The 17571-nt window shown below is 37.9% G+C and overlaps 2 protein-coding genes across 3 annotated transcripts; one reads left to right on the forward strand and one right to left on the reverse strand.

The window, feature by feature from the left end:
* Positions 1–112: 112 nt before the first annotated feature.
* On the reverse strand, positions 113–5980 carry clic2 (chloride intracellular channel 2). Its single transcript, XM_044204671.1, has 6 exons — positions 5656–5980; positions 3758–3867; positions 3044–3169; positions 2852–2952; positions 2077–2258; positions 113–765 (listed from the first exon to the last, which is right to left on the reverse strand). The coding sequence occupies exons 1-6, from the start codon at positions 5707–5709 to the stop codon at positions 604–606; spliced, it is 735 nt and encodes a 244-aa protein (XP_044060606.1). The 5' UTR covers positions 5710–5980; the 3' UTR covers positions 113–603.
* Positions 5981–10125: 4145 nt separating this feature from the next.
* Positions 10126–16930, forward strand: si:ch73-335m24.2 (protein eva-1 homolog C). 2 transcript variants are annotated; one of them, XM_044204668.1, is made up of 8 exons: positions 10126–10281; positions 11352–11557; positions 11647–11770; positions 13853–14005; positions 14297–14440; positions 14521–14592; positions 14680–14760; positions 16005–16930. In XM_044204668.1, exons 1-8 carry the CDS (start codon positions 10203–10205, stop codon positions 16388–16390), a joined length of 1245 nt encoding a protein of 414 aa, XP_044060603.1. In that variant the 5' UTR covers positions 10126–10202; the 3' UTR covers positions 16391–16930. The 2 variants fall into 2 exon arrangements, with proteins under 2 accessions (XP_044060603.1, XP_044060604.1); XM_044204669.1 differs by lacking the exon at positions 14680–14760.
* Positions 16931–17571: the final 641 nt, after the last annotated feature.

Below are 17571 nucleotides of genomic sequence, written 5' to 3' on the forward strand. Positions count from 1 at the left end.
GTAAAGAAGGACGATGAAATTCAGGATAATTTCTTCATTCTTTCCCACAAGGGAGCATTATAGTGCTAGTCATCACACACACAAACCACCCAAAAATCAAGAGTATGACAAATTAATTTGACATTTTTTTATTAGTGTGACAGTGAGACAATTTAATCATATCAAACTGTATTCGTACAGGATAAGATACAGAAGTGTATTTCATGTTTTGCGTAAAAATTAACTGTTTGTGAAGGTTTCTGCTCACACTAACACAATCATACATATTTTAATGAGGGTGTTTTGATCATAGAAAGCATGGAAAAATATCTATATTTACACTATAAACAAAAACTCAGTCAATTGCACATTTGGACTTTTCAGTGTGGCACAAACACACCATTTGTCTGTGAGTGACTATAGAAAAATAGTCAACACATACGACCAATAAAACATTTTGCAAATCTTACTGCAACAACAGGTCAAGGTGTTTAAGGTGGAATAGCATCTGATTCATTGCCACAGTTTATTATTGTAGGTTGTAGCGCCCTCTACAGATCACCATCTTTACATGCATGGGTACACTGGGTGAAAACAGGGCATTAATTACTTAGAATCAAAGGTTTATTTCCTCTTGTTAGCTACGCTAAAGTAAGCCTTCTCAATTTCAATGTCGGCTGGACACGTCTGTTTGAACTCCTCTCTCTCATAGGCGGTTTGAAGGTATCGCCACACGCCTGTGAACTGGGCGGGGATGTCAAAGTCACAGTACTTCTTGGAAGCAACCTGAAATAAATGGAAAGGAAGATCAAACTTAAGCATTTTGAGAAACATAGAGTACACCTGATACATAAAGATTGTAGGCGAAATTAGTACTCAGATCATTTACTTAAGTAAAAGTACCAATACAACAATGTAAAAATACACTGTTACAAGATAAAGTAAAATGCACACTGTTAAACAGTATGTTATACTGTACTTTACAGTAATACATCATATTTTATGCTCATTATAGGTTTCTTAACTCCTAATCTGGGAAGTAGTAACTATAAGTGTCATATAAATGTAGTGGATTAATAAAATTACAATATTACTCTTTGACACAGTGGAGTACAGCTCAAGTAAACTGTAAAAATACCTCTGCAAGTAAAAGTTCTGCATTGAAAATGTTACTTAAATAAAAAGTATTATCAGCTAAACGTACATCAAGTATCAAAAGCACTCATTCTGCAGAAAACTGGCCCCCGTGACTGATGCATTGTTATATATGACATTATTAGATTGTTATTCCTGATGCATCAATGCGAGAGCAGCATTTTACTGTTGTAGCTAGTTGAGGTGAAGCTAGTTTAACTACTTTATGTACAGTTCGGAGGTTTAGTCCAGTGGTTTCCAGCCTGGGGGTGGGGCCCCTCCAAAGGGTTACAAGATAAATCTGAGGGGTCTTAAGATGATTAATGGTGGAGGATGGAAGAAAAAACAAAGTTCTGATACACACCTTTTTCATATTTTCTCCCATTTTTTGCTTTTTTTTGGTGAAATATTAAATATGAATTGGGCCTTGAACAGCTATTTAAATGAAACCATCCGAGAAATTTAGATGTAAAATATCTCTGTGGTGGAAGTGAAACGTGACAAGGGGCCCAAACCACAAACCGTTATTTTTAAGGAGTCACAAGCCAAAAAGGTTAGAAACCACCGGTTTAATCTTTAATAATGCATTGTATTTTCTGATCTTATCTTGATGTGAAAAGTAGCATGTAACTATAACTGTCAAATAAATGTAGTGGAGTGAAAAAGTACAATATTTCCCTCTGAAATGTGGTGAAGTAGAAGTCTGAAGCAGCATATATAAATAAAAATACTCAGGCATGTACTTCAAAATTGTACTTAAGTAGAGTCCTTGAGTACATGTACTTAGTTACTTTCCACCACTGCCTCCAGACACCTAAGCAGCCCAGCATTTCTGTCCAGAGTGGTGACATTTTGCACATCACTCATCATACTAAGATTTACTCTACAGGCCAATAGAACAAAAAACCTACACTATAGCAGAGATTACCCCAAAATGATAACACAAGTGATGCACTGTCTCACCCTGATAACGTGCAGTTTGGGCAGCAGGTTGCAGTCAGCTAAAGTGAGGCGGTCGCCGTCCAGGAACTTCCTCTTGGAGACGGTGATGGTTTCTCTGGAGTTGTGGTCAATCTCCTCGGGGAGGGGGGAGTTCAGGTAGTTATCCAGGCGCTTGAACTCCCGCAGCAGGTTTTTCTCGTGGACTGGAGAGTCAGAAACACAGAGATATGAGGTGTTTTCGTCTGTAATCGCCAGTGGTGCAATGTAACTACAGGTAAACTGTAAGGTTATTATGTATTGTATTTAAGTACTGTATTATTATACTGTAATATAATACAGAGATAATGATTTATGGATCAATTTCCCTGGAAAATTAGTACTTTTACTTTTGATCAGTGGTGAAATAATTACTCAGATCCTTACTTAAGTAAAAGTATCAATTCCACAGTGTAAACTTAAGCTGTTACAAGTGTTCAAATGTTTTCTTAAGTAAAAGTACATAAGTATTATCAGCAAAACAAAAGTACTGATTATGAAGAATGTTCTAGTTGGTCGGCTAATTGTAACTACTTTATATACTGTTGGGCAGTTTAGTTTTATCATAGAGTCTGATCATATATTTTGTAGATCAAAACTTAATCTGAGTAATAACTACTAACTATAGCTTTCAAATCAATGTAGTGGAGTAAAAAGTACAATATTTTTCTCTGAAATGTGGTGGAGCAGAAGTAAGAAGGTAGGTAGTACTGTATGTGAGCTGTTACATGGTTAATGAATTACAACAACCCCAACTCACAGGTGTTATTTGGACTGTTCTTGATGAAAGCAGAGAACTTCGCAAAAATATCAGCACCCACGTCAAAGCTCTCTTTGTTTAGCGGGCTGAGATGAGGATACCTGCAGGGGAGAGAAGAAAAGAGAAGCCTTGTTTGATGAGAATAATCTGTCATTTCATTAATATTTGCTCAATGATCAAGCGCAACAATACCTGGGAGGGGCCAGTGTTTGCTCAAGAAACTCCTCGATTTTGATGAAGTCTGTTTTGAGGGTCCCGTTGTAGAGGAGGAAAGGAGGGTTGGTCCCGGGGGCCAGGTCTTTGAGCTCAGCCGGCTTCCTGGAGAGGACATAGAGAGATGGAGAGGAAGAAGGGCGGGGAGGGGGAGACATCTGACATGGTTATTGATGAATTCAGTTCATTCAGTCAGACTGTTATCAAACACGTCAAAACTGAGGTTGGTTATCGAGGCTGTCAGAATCAAAGGTGGCACTGTGGATTAACGGTTTCAACATTGGCTGTTGGTTTAGTTATAAAAACACATTGCTGGGAGTGGTTGTCTGTTTAAAAGGCCTGCTGTGTGTGCGTGTGTGTTCTGAATCATTCAATTATCAGCATCCTTTCAAATTGTCCTGATGTTATTTGCTCACCGGTAATGACCCTGAGAAATTCACACAATAAAGCCTCAATTAAAGAAGGTGTTTGCTTGAAAGCGACACAGAGCTCTTTGTATAGCTTAGCTTCACAGGCCCCTCCCTCTAACCTCTGTTAGAGTGAGCAACACACCTATTGATAAGTGAGAAATGGTTTGGATTACTGAAAGAAACTTCTCAATTTCTCTCTCGTTTGCTTCTTAATAGAGGTCTGTGTGAAAATCCCCATGACCACATGCTCAGGAAGTGTTTGTGGCAAAGGAGGGGTGCTTACTTCCTCATGTCGACAGTGGTCACTGTAAACTTGACTCCTTTCAGCCATAAAACCATGAAGAGCCTTTGGCAGAAAGGGCAGTTCCCCACGTTCTCACCATCATGTCCAGCCTGAAAAACACAGAAAGTAATACAATTTTAATTTTACAACCACATGAGCCAAATTTTTTTTTTTTTTTTAAATACAAGCCAGTGAAGCAATCGCAATATCTCTTCGCCGTCCCTCTGCTGATAAACAAGTGATTTTGGAAGTGAAAGGCATGTCTAAAGGCAGTTTCCTCCACGGAGGAGAAAAGCAGGCATTGTGTTGTAGCGGAAAACAACAGACGCTTGCTCCCCTCCTCCTTCAGCTATCTCACAATATGACAACGGTCTGTTTAAAACCCACCCTGTGTTTTTCTGAGCTCCACCTTTTAGCTAATATGTTGTTATTAAAGGAATAGTTTGACATTTTGGGAAATACGCTTATTCGCTTTCTTGCCGGGAGTTAGATGAGAAGATCCATACAACTCTCATGTCTGTATGGTAAATATGAAGCTACCAACAGCAGAAGGTTAGATTAGCTTTGCATAAAGACTGGAGGGGGAAACAGATAAGCTGGCTCTGTCCAAAGGTAACAGAATCTGCCTACCACCACCTCCAAAACTCACTAAATAACACATTAGATCTTGTTTGTTTCATTTGTACAAAAAACAAAGTGTAAAAACAATAATTCGCTGTTTTAAAGGGGTTTATGTGCTGGACTATTTCTTGGATGGGAGCAATGATTTCCTGGAGTCTTGTCCATGCCCAACCAAGGAATAGTCCTGCACATAACCCCCCATAAAAAAAAACAAAAAAAACACAACTTCTCGTTTTTACACTTTACACTTTTTGTATGGATTAAACAAACGAGATATAACATTAATTAACAATGTTAATTATTGAGCTTTAGAGGTGCTGGTAGGTGAATTTTTTACCTTTGCACAGAGTCAGGCTAGCTGTTTCCCCTTGTTTCCAGTCTTTAACCTAAGCTAAGCTAACCATACCATCTGCTCTCTGTAGCTTTGTATTTACCGTACAGACATGAGAGTGGTATCGATCTTCTCATCTAACCCTCAGCAAGAAAGTGAATGAGCATATTTCCAAAAATGTTAATCTACTCCTTTAAGTGACTGAATGTTGAATGTTTAATTTACAGAGAGACATACTGTACTGTTTATCGCATATTGTACTGTCTTGTATTGTTTTTTATTCATTTGACCTTGTTTTATATATCAGAAGACACTGTGTCTCTGCACAAGTGCCATTAACAAAAACACATTTGATGTATTTTAAAGTTGGGATATTACGCAACAACATGAGGTGAGAAATTAGTTGTTTATATGACTTCTTGATATAGGGGACTATATCTGAATGTGTGCGTAAGTAAAGTGGGTGTGCCTGGTTCAGGCTTGGGGCCAGTCACCCTGCATGCTCCCCGCTCTGTCTGGGTGTGCGATGATAAGGTGGACAGTCTGTCTGTGGCCAGAGTTCACAGATAAAAGTGTGCTGTGACTCTCAGCAGGGAAACAAACACTTCTGCATCTGTAGCACACGGTATCTGTACATGGCACCCATCAAAATGAGAGTTGTCCTCTGATTGATGCCGCTCATACAGCAACATATTGTACATCTGTGCTCTTTAACAATACTGATAAGTGAGCAGCAAATCCTTGTGTGACTCCTTTGTTTACCTGCATGTTTTCCTCTAAAGGAACGAATATAAAAACAGGCAAATTGGGACAAATTTCACGTGGAATTGAATGACACAAAGCACATTCTTTTGACAGTGAATTCAGGTGTAAATGGCTTTCCCCCACATGTTGCAGTCTACTTCTTCTTGGAAGTAATTAATGAAATCAAAAAGAAATTACTGACCTTAATGAACAACTCGATGCTTGGCTCCTTGTCCGAGTTCTGCCGAAGAGCCATGTCGTCCCAAAAAAAGTTTTATTCACTTTTTTAAAATTCCAAGTATTTGCTCCCTAGTCAAAGCTTCTCCTTAAGTCAGTGGTTCTTTGCACCCCAAAAATCCACAGAGCTGGAGAGAGAAAACTGATAACAGTGCTGCTCTGGTTTCAAGTGTCTTTCTGGTCGTGGATGTCAGGAGAAAGTATAACACCTCACGGCTGGTTGTGTTTTGTCTGAGGGCTCCTTGGAGGCTATCGCTCTGAACATACTTTACATGTCAGGGGAGAGGGAGGATCCAGAGAGATGGGCGGGGCACACTCTCTTATATACCCAGAGCCAAACTCTTTGAGGAGAGAGCTTAAAATAGGATCTTCTGCATATTGTGATACACAGGAAATGATAACACCATGTGACTCACACAAATTCAAACAAATGTGGGCCACTCACATTCCAACACATTTAGATATGGAATAGATTAGGAGCACTTTTCACATGAAGGCTCTACTTCTCAGTACTCAAAGTACTGTAAGTAGTACTGTGTATTGAGGGACACTGGGAAACAGTAGAGACACCTAATCTAATTTTGAGGCAGAAAGTCTCCCATCTGATTGAATAATGAATGGGTTTGCTTTGGCTACAGGAATGTAAGAAACACCTGAACATACAGTTTAAAAGTCATGCTGATTTATTTTGCTGTGTGCTTGTAATTTAATAATGATTAATGGGTATATTTTTTCTGGAATGATGAAATAAAAATCTTTGCTTCAGTGGTTTTTGATACTAGAAAATCCACCCAATATTCTCTTAAAACATCATTTAGCTGAATAAAAGAAGTAGAAAGTAGAATATTGTCAGTGGTAGAAAGTAACTTAAGTACATTAACTCAAGTACTGTACTTATGTACAATTCTTTAAATACTTTACATGAGTATTTCAACTTCATTATATGTTAGGTAGGTAGTACTGTATGTGAGCTGTTACATGTTTAATGAATTACAACAACTCCAACTCACAGGTGAGTTAACACGCGCTTAAACTAAAATGGTGAATACAGTGAAAACACGCTTATCATGTTAGCATGCGCCAACGTGCATGCTGCCTGTTGCCGTTGCTTTGTCTTTTTAATTTTTTTCCCCTCTGGGATCAATAAAGTATTTCTGATTCTGATGCTGATGTTAGCATTTAGCTCAAAGCACCGGTGTGCCTAAGTTTAGTCTCGCAGAGCCGCTAGCGTGGCTGTAGACTCTTGGTCTTAGACTCTAAATCTTAATTTTAAATATTTAGACATCTTTATTTCATCCATAAATACACAAATGATGCACATCCTTATATGTAAGACTGCTATTATAATTCATAGCACTTTATTTAATAAGCGCAACTAGAATCTTACCGTCAGTTCACTGTGGTATACTACTTAATACTACTACTACTACTTATTTTTGTATCTTTATGTGTACACCAACAAAGCAATTTTGTTTCCCTGTATACTGAGAAAATGAATGAATTCTACCTTGACTTTGAAATGGGTAAAATTAGCTTATCTAGCTTTAAGTTTAATGCATCAATAATAATAATAATAATCCAACAATAGAATACACAAAATTTACAATATAATATTGATATGACTAATTCTGCATAGTGATCACTTTTACCTGCCATCCTTTAAATACATTTTGCTAATAATACGTAAATATTTCTACCTAGTAAAAGTTTAAATGCAGGACTTCTACTTGTAATGGAGTAGTTTTACATTGTGGTATTGCTACTTTCACTTAAGCAAGACAAGTTTATTTGTTTAGCAACTTAAGTAAAACTCAACTTAAGTAAAATCCCTGACTATTCCTAGCACCACTGAGTATAGTGTATAATTTGGTAATTGTATAATGTTTTTTACTCTATTGTACCCACAGAAGAAGTCAAGTTAAGTTGGGTTTTGTTACCATGCTTTCAAACAGAAAGGGGTATTTTGAGTACAACCCCCCAGTGTTTTGGGCATAAAAAAAAGGAAGGAGAAACTTTACTTACTTTTGATTGCTGACGTGTTTGGTGTGAAGAAAGTTATGGAGTATTAAAATAATCTTTGTGCTTTACAGTTAAAAGGCATTTGATATTTTCCCCACTGAATAAAATAATATTTTCAAGTGGTAATTAGTAATAAGTAAAGCTGTCCTGGTAAATACATTAATGAATGTGACAGTTAACTGTTCATCTCAAGACCACATGTCCCCAGAGAGTTTAGGACTGAGGGCTCAGTTCAGTATTGGTGTTTTTTGTAATATGACATAACTTACAGTAAATAGAGCAAGGGAAATTTTATGACAAAATCCCCATGCTGTGGTGTAGACTTCCCTAGAGAAATAAGACAAAACAACAGGCAGGATTATGCAATGCATCACAAGGAGAAGATAAAAGGCTCTGCCTTTTTAACCCATCACATTGAAATTCCAAACAAATGCTGGAAATTTGATTAATAATTCTCAGCCATTACATGTAACAGATGCAGAGAAAGTTGTAAAATAAAACATCCTCCTCTTTCCTTTTAAATGTCTAAAAAGTCAGGGAGTTTATGGCCTGGGATTTTCCATAATCTCCCTTTCCACACGGTAGTACAACCTCTCCTCCAAGACAGCCGCAGTAGACAGTTTTAAGGAATAATTAGTTTACTGACACTTCCTATGGGAGAATGGAATTTTTCTGGAGTATAAAAAAGGTGGGAGTGTCACTCTTACGCAAGCACATGATTAAAAACGTGGGCTTCTCCTTCTCCTCAGCCTCCATTATTACATCCACTCCCCTCATGGAGTGAGTGTTTATTGGAACTTGTGTGTGATAAATGACTGGAGTGCCATTCAGACATTTCATTTTGATTCACCATCACAAGTGGCTGCAATCACTGATAATGTCCTCAGCACTGGTGAATGACTTTACACGTATTTTTCTGTCTGTGTTTGGTTGGTATGACAACAGCTGTAACACAGGGTTGAGAAAGAAAAGTGTGTAAAAAGGGAAACTGAAGTTAAAAAAAAATAAATAAATCACAGCCTTTACAGTAAACTGAAACTAACTCATTCTGGCTACGCAGAGAGGACAAGAGGAGAGATTTCCTGAGTATTCCTGGAAAAGACTGGCAGTAGTGGAAAAAGCATTTAATTTGCTAGTGACCTTTCACTTCCTATTTCCACATACAAAAAGATAGGAAAGGCCTCTCATGGAGAGAGATACACATATCTCCACAGGACACACAGCAGATGGAAGTGACCTTCTGGAAACAAGTACCTTATCTCCATAAACAGGACCCTCACTGTTGACAACCCAGTTCAAGAGAATGAGTCTTGATTTTGCCAACACACACGCTGTTATCCTGTAAACAAAATACATGCCAGTGAGCCTCTTGTCTGTAACGGATTTCTTTTGGCATTTCTATATAGAAAAAGCAACGTGTTTGGTCATAGCGCTTCGTCAGGCATTAAAAAATGAGTTCAACATATGCTTTCTTTCTCGGACAAAAAGACTAATACCACTCTCGTGTATGAGTCAAGTATGAAGGGGGATTAGCCTAGCTTAGCATAAAGACTAACAGCAGGAGGAAATAGCTAGCAATGAATTGGTCCAAAGAGGTCCAAATTGGGAAGGCACTCCAAGACAGGCAAACAAATCCAACAAGGAGCAGGCAAGGTTCAAAATCCAAAAATCCATGCAAGGTCCAAAAGAAACAGAAGATAAGTCCAAACTGAACACACAGGAAACCAAGGCCAGGACACTTGACAAACAACAAAGGACACACAGCGTAGGGGCTCAAAAGCTTAATACATAGATACAACAACAATCTGACACTGAACAAAGGAAACACACAGACTTAAATACACTCAGGAAGGGGCGACAACAAGACACAGGTGAAAGTGATTAGGGCAGAGCAAACAATCAGCTAATCGCCTCCCGGCTGCAGCTCCTGAGCTCCGTACTTAACACACAGACATGAAAGTGGTATTGATCCTCTAATCTAACAATCTAAAATAAAGCAAATAAGTGCATTTCCCAAAATGGCTACTATTTCATAAAACTCACAATATGAAACAACATTGTCTTTATACTCAAGCCCCAAGCTGCAACAACCAATCAAAAGAGTCACAGTCACAGGTTTTTGCAGTACTTGACTCCAGTATAAAGATGTTGTTGTTTCATATTGTGAGTTTAATGCCTGACCAAAGCCTATGACCGAAATATTGCCTTTTTAATAAACTTAGTGCTCACAGTGTGAGGGAGTTTGTTACTTTCATTTACATTAGTTAATTATTAAAGTAAATGTACATGCATTCACACACACATGACATTATCCAAAGCTCTTGTTGTCGGCTCTATTCAAAGCAGTCAACTCTGTTTTTTTATTGCTAAGGGGGGTGGCTGTTTCTTGTAAACACAATGGCATCATTGACCTACTGACCGCTCTCTCCCAGTCAGTCAGTAGCACAACAACTCATTACAACAAACCCCGGGGATGTGCACAATGACAGTACCATGGAGTTCTTCTGCCTTTTCTTACCTCTTCTTTTGGCTCTGAAGATACGCACTGCATATTCGGCTCCTGATTTCTCTCGTAAGTGCCTTGTTTTTGACATCAGTAAATTGCTTTTTCAGGGGAAAGTCAAAATGCTGACCGGTTATTTTTCAGCTGTGAAGGGTTTGCAAAGGAAGCCTCTGAGAGACATTAAGCATCCCTTATTTTTCCTGCACATCCAGCTTTTCAAACAGTTGGTGCAACTCATGCTGAAAGACCAGAATCAGGGTCCTGAACTTTGATCTTCACACAGAATAGGACTAGATACTCCCAAAGCATTAAATAAACTACAGTTGAGTTGTTTTGACTCCTGGCTGTAAAATGTGAGGGATGACATTATGTAACAATGGTCTGTTCAGACAAAGCCAAAGGTAGCTTTTGTCTCAGACACCTCTATTGTGTGCTTTGCAGCGTACCTCTCTATCTGACCTCAGCAGAGATTTCCATTTTTTCTGTGGCTGCAGGCTCTGAGGGGCCTAATAATAGCTCATTGTGAGTGAATGCCTGGTACTGCCTCTCATCTCTCTCTCACACACACACACACACACACAGGGGGCCAAGTACGGGAAGCACAAGGGAGGGGGGATTTCATTTCAGTGTCTATGTTCCACTGTCTTGTATGTTTGTATGTGTGGTCATAGTCCAAATATTGCTTTAGAGCGCTACACCCAGTGACTGGGACACCACCCAATCGACATGCAGGGCCAAGCTGCTAAAAAGGAATTAAAAAAGCATCTAATACATCACACTATTGACTTACCAATTATGGACAATGAAGGTACTCTAAATTATCTATTATTTAGTAATAATAACTGAGTCAACCAGTCGTTTCTGCTTTGTTAACAAGGGTAAATAATTGTCTTGTTAGCAGTAAATCAAATCTGAAAACTCTTGTTTTATCACTGACGTAGGTAAAACAGGAGTTAAACTTAACTATATATTTACATGAGATGAAAGTGACACATTAAACCACTGTGTTTGAGATTAGATATCAGCTTTGTTTTAATTAGCATCATAGTGTTGACTTTTCAGTGTGCCTGCTGATTTGCTGTAAGTTGGATCTCCCAAAATCAGCAGATGCATAAAAGTGAAATTAGCATCTCTTTTAGTATACCTTCACACCATCCTGAAGAACCACACGGCTCATGCTTGTGAAGGAGACACGCTCATCATCGAGTGTCCTTCAAGGACGTCTGTGACCGTCTTATCAGCTTTCTATGGAAGACGTGTTCCTAATCAGCATTTATGCCCCTCTGCAAACACAAACATAACTGTGGAGGAGGATAAAGAATGCACTTCCCCAGTTGCCATCGAGGTATATAAAGCCACAGTGAGATGAATGTAAAATTTCATGACTCAAACAGCAGATTACAGTAGTCAACACATGTTTTCTCGCCCTTGCAGAAAGTGCTGTCAGAGTGTCAGGATCACCAGTCCTGTCACATCCCTGTCTTCAGTCCAGTGTTTGGGCAGGACCCCTGTCCTCTCACCAGCAAGTACCTTCTAGTCTCATACAAGTGCAGACCAGGTATCCGGCTAAGGTCCTGTACTTATTATACTTACAATCATATGACTAGAACAGTAGTGGTTTTTTTATCTTTTATTATCAAAAATATCATAAACTTCAAGTATCAACAATATTTACAAAAAAAGGTTGTCATGGAAATTATCTAATAATGCACTCAGGACACAATAAACACAAAGCATAGAAGGGTTGAAGTATATAAAATATATATTTGTAATTAATCATAAGGATATTACCAGGTCTTACCCCCAAGTATCTCCCTGAACACTTCTGATACCGTAAAGTATATACTGGTTACAGAACAAAGAACCTTACTGTGATTGTATGTAAATCTAGAGATAATGCTTTACATCCAATGGAAGGAGACCATGTCTTTCTGATATCGTCCAGTGTCCAGTGAGTACTGTCTAGTGGCTCACATGGCCTAAACCATATACAGGACTTCTGGTTTCACTCAAACACATGTCCCCATCATGGGGGCCCCAAAAGAGACGTAAAAGTAAAAGGCAGGAACAGAGAAAAGTATAGGATAGTCACAATAGTTACTAAAAACTAAAATGAAATGAATAAATATAACGAGTAATACTAAATTATTTTTCACAAGGTAATGCAACAGGTTCCATGCAGTCACATCAAAGATAACATAAAACAAGGTGCAAAGTCACTCAAATACGAAACAAAACAGGTGCACAAAAAACTAATAATCAAAAGAATACCACAAACCATAAGGCTGACTGACCAAAACAAAACCCAAAAGATGTATAAAAACAAAAGGGATAAAACAAACCAAAAACTGAAACAAAACAAATAGAAAAGTGAAAGTAACAAAACGAAAGAAAACTAAACTGAAACTAAACAAACTGAATTAAGTGAAAAAATCCTAAATGAACAAACAAAAAATCCAAAGAAAACAGAAACAGAACTAAAATAATACTCATGATAAATAATCAAAATGTCAAAACTCAGTGCTTGTAAAGCAAATCAAAATGAAGCAGCAGTAGTGGTCAGGGTGCCAACATTTATTTTACTTTTGTTGCTAAACTGATAAGCAACCAAAATTGTGTGTTTAAGTCACTGCAAACAATGTACTTTACATTAATGTTTCTGAAGGATTCTAAAGTGAAGCATGAAAGTTCAGTCTTGACTTTGGAAATAGCGTTTTGACAAAACAATCTTAACTCAAGGTCATCTTACAAGCTTTTTTCAGGGTTTTCAACCGTATCAGACAGTCTTCATCAGAGGATGGAGTTTGCTCAGTTGTCATGGAGATCTGTATTTGTATCTGTTGACAGGCGAGCTCAGTGGCTGTTATGATTTCATCCATAGCACTTTTGGAACTTCTCGTCCGTGTTGACTTGTGATACATGGTACACACATACCACGCAACAATAACATACATTTGACTTGAACCTTTGAACTTTTTTTTTAAATGACCCCTTAAGGAAGTATATGGATGTAATGTAGTAACACATGTAACTACATAAATAAATGGACAGTGGAGTGCAAATACAACAAATAAAGAAGAAAACGATGAGTAAATAAATGAACAAATGAGCAAACAAGCACACTTTGGTAAATATTTAAGTAGCATTATTTTAACAAACTTGACTGATATTTGCATTGAATATTTTTTTAACAGAGCTTGGATTAAATCTGAATCATTTAACTAATCTGTTTCTCTTGTCGTCAAAGCTTGAAAGAGTTTTTGATGATAGCCGTCACCTTGATCTCCTGTCAAACATAAACTACGTGGTCTTGGGACACAGTCAAGTAAATATCTCTTTGAAATATGCAGATTATGGCTACCGCACTTACATTTCGACAGATTTGTTCTGCACACAGGACTCAGCAGAAAGAGATATTTTTCAAAAACAAAATCATTAATAAAAGCCGATGATGTCCACTGTGATGGATTACCTGTCTCAACTATTTTCATGTCTCCATATTTGATTTACAGAAACAAATGAAACCAGTGGCTTGAAGGAAGCTCAGCAGTAACATAAATTTGTGTTTCATTGTAATGAGCTAAAGTTTCTTTACTAGATGTTCATCAAAATGTGTGTGTATGCCTCATCTGTTTTTCAGAGCACCACCGCACAAGGTTGGTGTGTGAAAATGAGCGTCTGAGGCTGATGTGTAAAAATGAGACTGTCCTCGCCATCTACTCCGCCACGTTTGGACACCTGCTGCATGGCAGTCCTTACTGTCCTCAGGAACCTGGATCACATACTGACATGGGTCTGAAACAGGGCGCTCAAGCGTAATCTAAATAAACAAAATAGTAGAACAAATATCAGTTCTATAGACACGAGAATAATTGGTGTGCCCTATTTATCTAATAGTACACATTAATAAAACATTAGTTGAATTATACACAGAAATGATCTGTTCAGTGGTGCACATTCATTAAAACTGTTTAATCACAATTTTAATGTTGCTAATCAGAGCTGAGATTTGAAACCAGAGCATAATTGTACAATATTGAACTGATTACTAGTTATTAATTTTACTAAACTTAATTTATTCCAGAGTGTTTGTCACCTTCGGCTCTGAGGAAGGTGTCACGCAGGTGTCATGGCAGAGCGAACTGCTCAGTACTGGCCGATACTCAAACCTTTGGGGACCCCTGCTTCACTGGCACCAGGAAACACCTGCGAGTGTCCTTCACTTGTGGTACATGACAAACCGGATGTTACTGCTTGTGACTGCCATGGTTTGCTGCATCATGTAAAAATCTCTCATTTTCTCTCCAGTGCCTCGGTATCTTCTGGAAGATGTTGGTCGAGGGTCAACAGATCCTTTCATGATCTCAGACTACACACATGGTGAGAGTAAGACTGAAAATTCTCAGGTTTTGTTGCATGCAGCAGAGTTTGACTGGCGTCTGAGCCCAGACCCCTCTTCATCTGCAGGTGGATGGTACACTGGCCCCACCTACAGGCCTCAAAACGTGCTCTTAACCAACTCTCTGGAGATCATTGAAAAAATATTGGGTATGTGCACTGATGCCTGGAGACCTCAGGCTAGGGTTGCATGTACACTTCTTATCATTGTTGTAGATCATATTTTAAGGGCCATACAGGTGTTTTAGCATGTTTTACAAAATTGACACAGACACAGTGAAAGAATTGGCTTCCCAAACAGCTCAGAAGTAGCACATAGAAAAACTGAGGGGAGACGTTTGATAAAAAGATAAAAAAAAAACATTTTATAAGATGCTCAGACACATTGAATTTTCAGTACATCACAGCTAATTATGAGTAGCTGCCTGTCCAAGCCTATTTGTGTTCCTTTTGACTCTTTCTGCACGAACGGACAGCTCCCCTCCATTTTTCTATGTAGTAATACAGAATTTGCATAAATACTTTACATTACTGCTGACCATTTTCCAAAGAATATCATAGTTTTTTAGAAAGATTTTTCTTAATTTCAGTCAGCCATTCGTTCACTTTCAGTTTATTACAGTAGCCTATATTAAAATCAACTCGATCATGTGAAAGCTGCTAAAGATAATCAGGTAATCAACCAGTAAATATTTAATCGTCTTCAAATTCTTAGCCAAGGTTACGTTATCATTGATGTAATAGAGTTGAAAGCTTGGTTTTATTTTTTCCCCCCCAAATTCACCTAGATTCATGTGCTGGTGGAAAACTCAAAAATCCACGTCCACTGAGACAAACAATAGCCAATATGGAAACTTATGGACAAAACTAATGGGAAATGTACCAATTTTGACAATAATGTTGGTGATCCAGAGCCAACTCTGAAATCTTGGATGTTGAATATTTCTATTTGCACATCCACACATCCAAGAGGACTTTTCAATAAACTCTGTGCTTTTAAATTCATTAGCAGGCAAAAATAAATCTGAAAAAAATAAAATCAATATAGTAATTAATTGTGTATTTTGATTGAGTTTAAAGCCTCCGCAAGTTGATTTTCATATAGTACTGACAGGAAGTGGAGTTTGTGGCTGCTTGGGGAAATAAAAACGCATTAAACAATGTAAAAACTTTCAGCATTTTTTGGTAAACAGTAATGCAAAGTTTAAGCAATTTGTAGTAAATTGGCTGACACACGTAAAAATACCAGTAGAGTCCTTTAAGGAATAATTTGGAGCAGAAGGCCAGGATGTTTAACAGGACAGACAACTGTGAATGTGCTGTGTCTTATGCCAGCACATTCTTAGTATTAGTTATTTAGTTTGATCCTTGATCATCACATGCCTCTCGTCCAGGTCTCCCAGAGCGAGTGGCTCTGTACTTTGTCTCTGGCATCTGTGCTGGTCTGGTTTTCCTGCTCTGCCTGTTTGGTCTACGCTCCACACTAGTGAGGGATGTCAAAGATCTGGTTTCTGAGCTGAACGATGAACTGAAAGCATCTCGCAGACAGCGCAAGGACCTCATGGAGGACCTCTTCGACGAGGACATCTCAGACACGTCGTCCTTCTGTCGCCTCACACAATCCTACCGCACAACAGACATCTTCAGTCCTTCCACTTTGACAGTAGAGATGGTTGAACGTGAGGTGGAACAGATGACGGATCTGCCCAACGGAGACATTTGGCCACAACGAAACTCCAGCCCTTATGCCATTCACAACATTAAAACCTACAACAATTGAGAGAAGTCACATGTATGAGTGAAACTACTGCTAAAGCATCCGTCTGCTATGAAAGTTGTGAACTGAAATCACATGCAGACATTTATTTTACTTTTAAAACAATTTAACTGTGCCTCCTTATCCATGTATTGTCATTCATGACCAAGTGACTCTAACAGTGGTGGAAGAAGTATTCAGATCCTTTACTTAAGTAAAGTAGCAATACCACACTGTGAAAATACTCCACTACAAGGCAAAGCAAGTTTATTTGTATAGCACATTTTATACACAAAGTGCTTTACATAAAGCATAAAAAGGTATAAACATAAGAAACAAATAAAACAGAAAATAAAACTATTCATAAAAGAAGACTAAATAGAATGATTTAAGGAAAACAGTAGAAATACAGCAGATTTAAAAGATTTAAGAAGTGCAAAAGTATAAAAATGTAATATCTTTAAATGACCTTGGGAAAGGCAGTGGCAAACAGAAAAGTTTTAAGCCTCAACAAAATACTCCACTACAAGTCCTGGATTCAAAAACTTACGTAAGCAAAATTATGTAAGTATTATCAGCAAAATTTAGTATCAAAAGTAAAAGTACTCATTGTGCAGTAAAATGGTCCCTGTCAGTGTTTCACTATTATATCTGATGTTTCTGGATTAATATTACTGCTGCATTAATGTGTATGTTGCATTTTACTGCTGTAGTTGTTCAAGGCTGAGCTAATTTTAACTACTTTATATACTGTTGGGTAGTTTAATTTACAGCAATGCATCATAACCTATAAGATCATAATATGTTTGTAGCGTCACTATCTTTTGAGAACCACGTATCTCTAACAAATTCACTTTTCATGAGCTCAGAAAAACAGCGCTGTTTTCATCTTTGTGACGATGCACTTTCCAGCTAATGCAATTTTATTTAGCTTAAGAAGAAGGAGAATTTTCTCAACCTATAAAAGGAAAAACCTAATCCTTCAGTTTATCAAAAACGTTCACATTCAAAAACACCAAATTTGGAGATACATACCCATTTTCACTGGACAGGAGGGGTACGAAAATAGACAAATAGTCTTACAAATAGTAAAAAGTACAATATTTGCCCCCTGTAGTGGAGTTGAAGTATAAAGTTGCATAAAATGGAAATACTCAAGTAAAGTACAAGTACCTTGAATGTGTACTTAAGTACAATACTTGAGT

This window comes from Siniperca chuatsi, linkage group LG8 (genome assembly GCF_020085105.1).
Source record: "Siniperca chuatsi isolate FFG_IHB_CAS linkage group LG8, ASM2008510v1, whole genome shotgun sequence".
In the NCBI taxonomy this organism is placed as follows: domain Eukaryota; kingdom Metazoa; phylum Chordata; class Actinopteri; order Centrarchiformes; family Sinipercidae; genus Siniperca; species Siniperca chuatsi.

Bases quoted from the DNA above. Each gene is read 5' to 3' on its own strand.
- clic2 (XM_044204671.1), bottom strand. From the start codon at position 5,709: ATGGCTCTTCGGCAGAACTCGGACAAGGAGCCAAGCATCGAGTTGTTC. The intron at 3,868-5,655 runs GTCAGTAATTTC...TGTGTTTTTCAG, and splicing joins GCATCGAGTTGTTCATTAAG to GCTGGACATGATGGTGAGAA. The intron at 2,259-2,851 runs GTGAGTTGGGGT...CTGACTCTCCAG, and splicing joins GAACAGTCCAAATAACACCT to TCCACGAGAAAAACCTGCTG.
- si:ch73-335m24.2 (XM_044204668.1), top strand. From the start codon at position 10,203: ATGGAGTTCTTCTGCCTTTTCTTACCTCTTCTTTTGGCTCTGAAGATA. The intron at 11,771-13,852 runs GTATCCGGCTAA...TCTGTTTTTCAG, and splicing joins CTCATACAAGTGCAGACCAG to AGCACCACCGCACAAGGTTG. The intron at 14,593-14,679 runs GTGAGAGTAAGA...CTTCATCTGCAG, and splicing joins GATCTCAGACTACACACATG to GTGGATGGTACACTGGCCCC.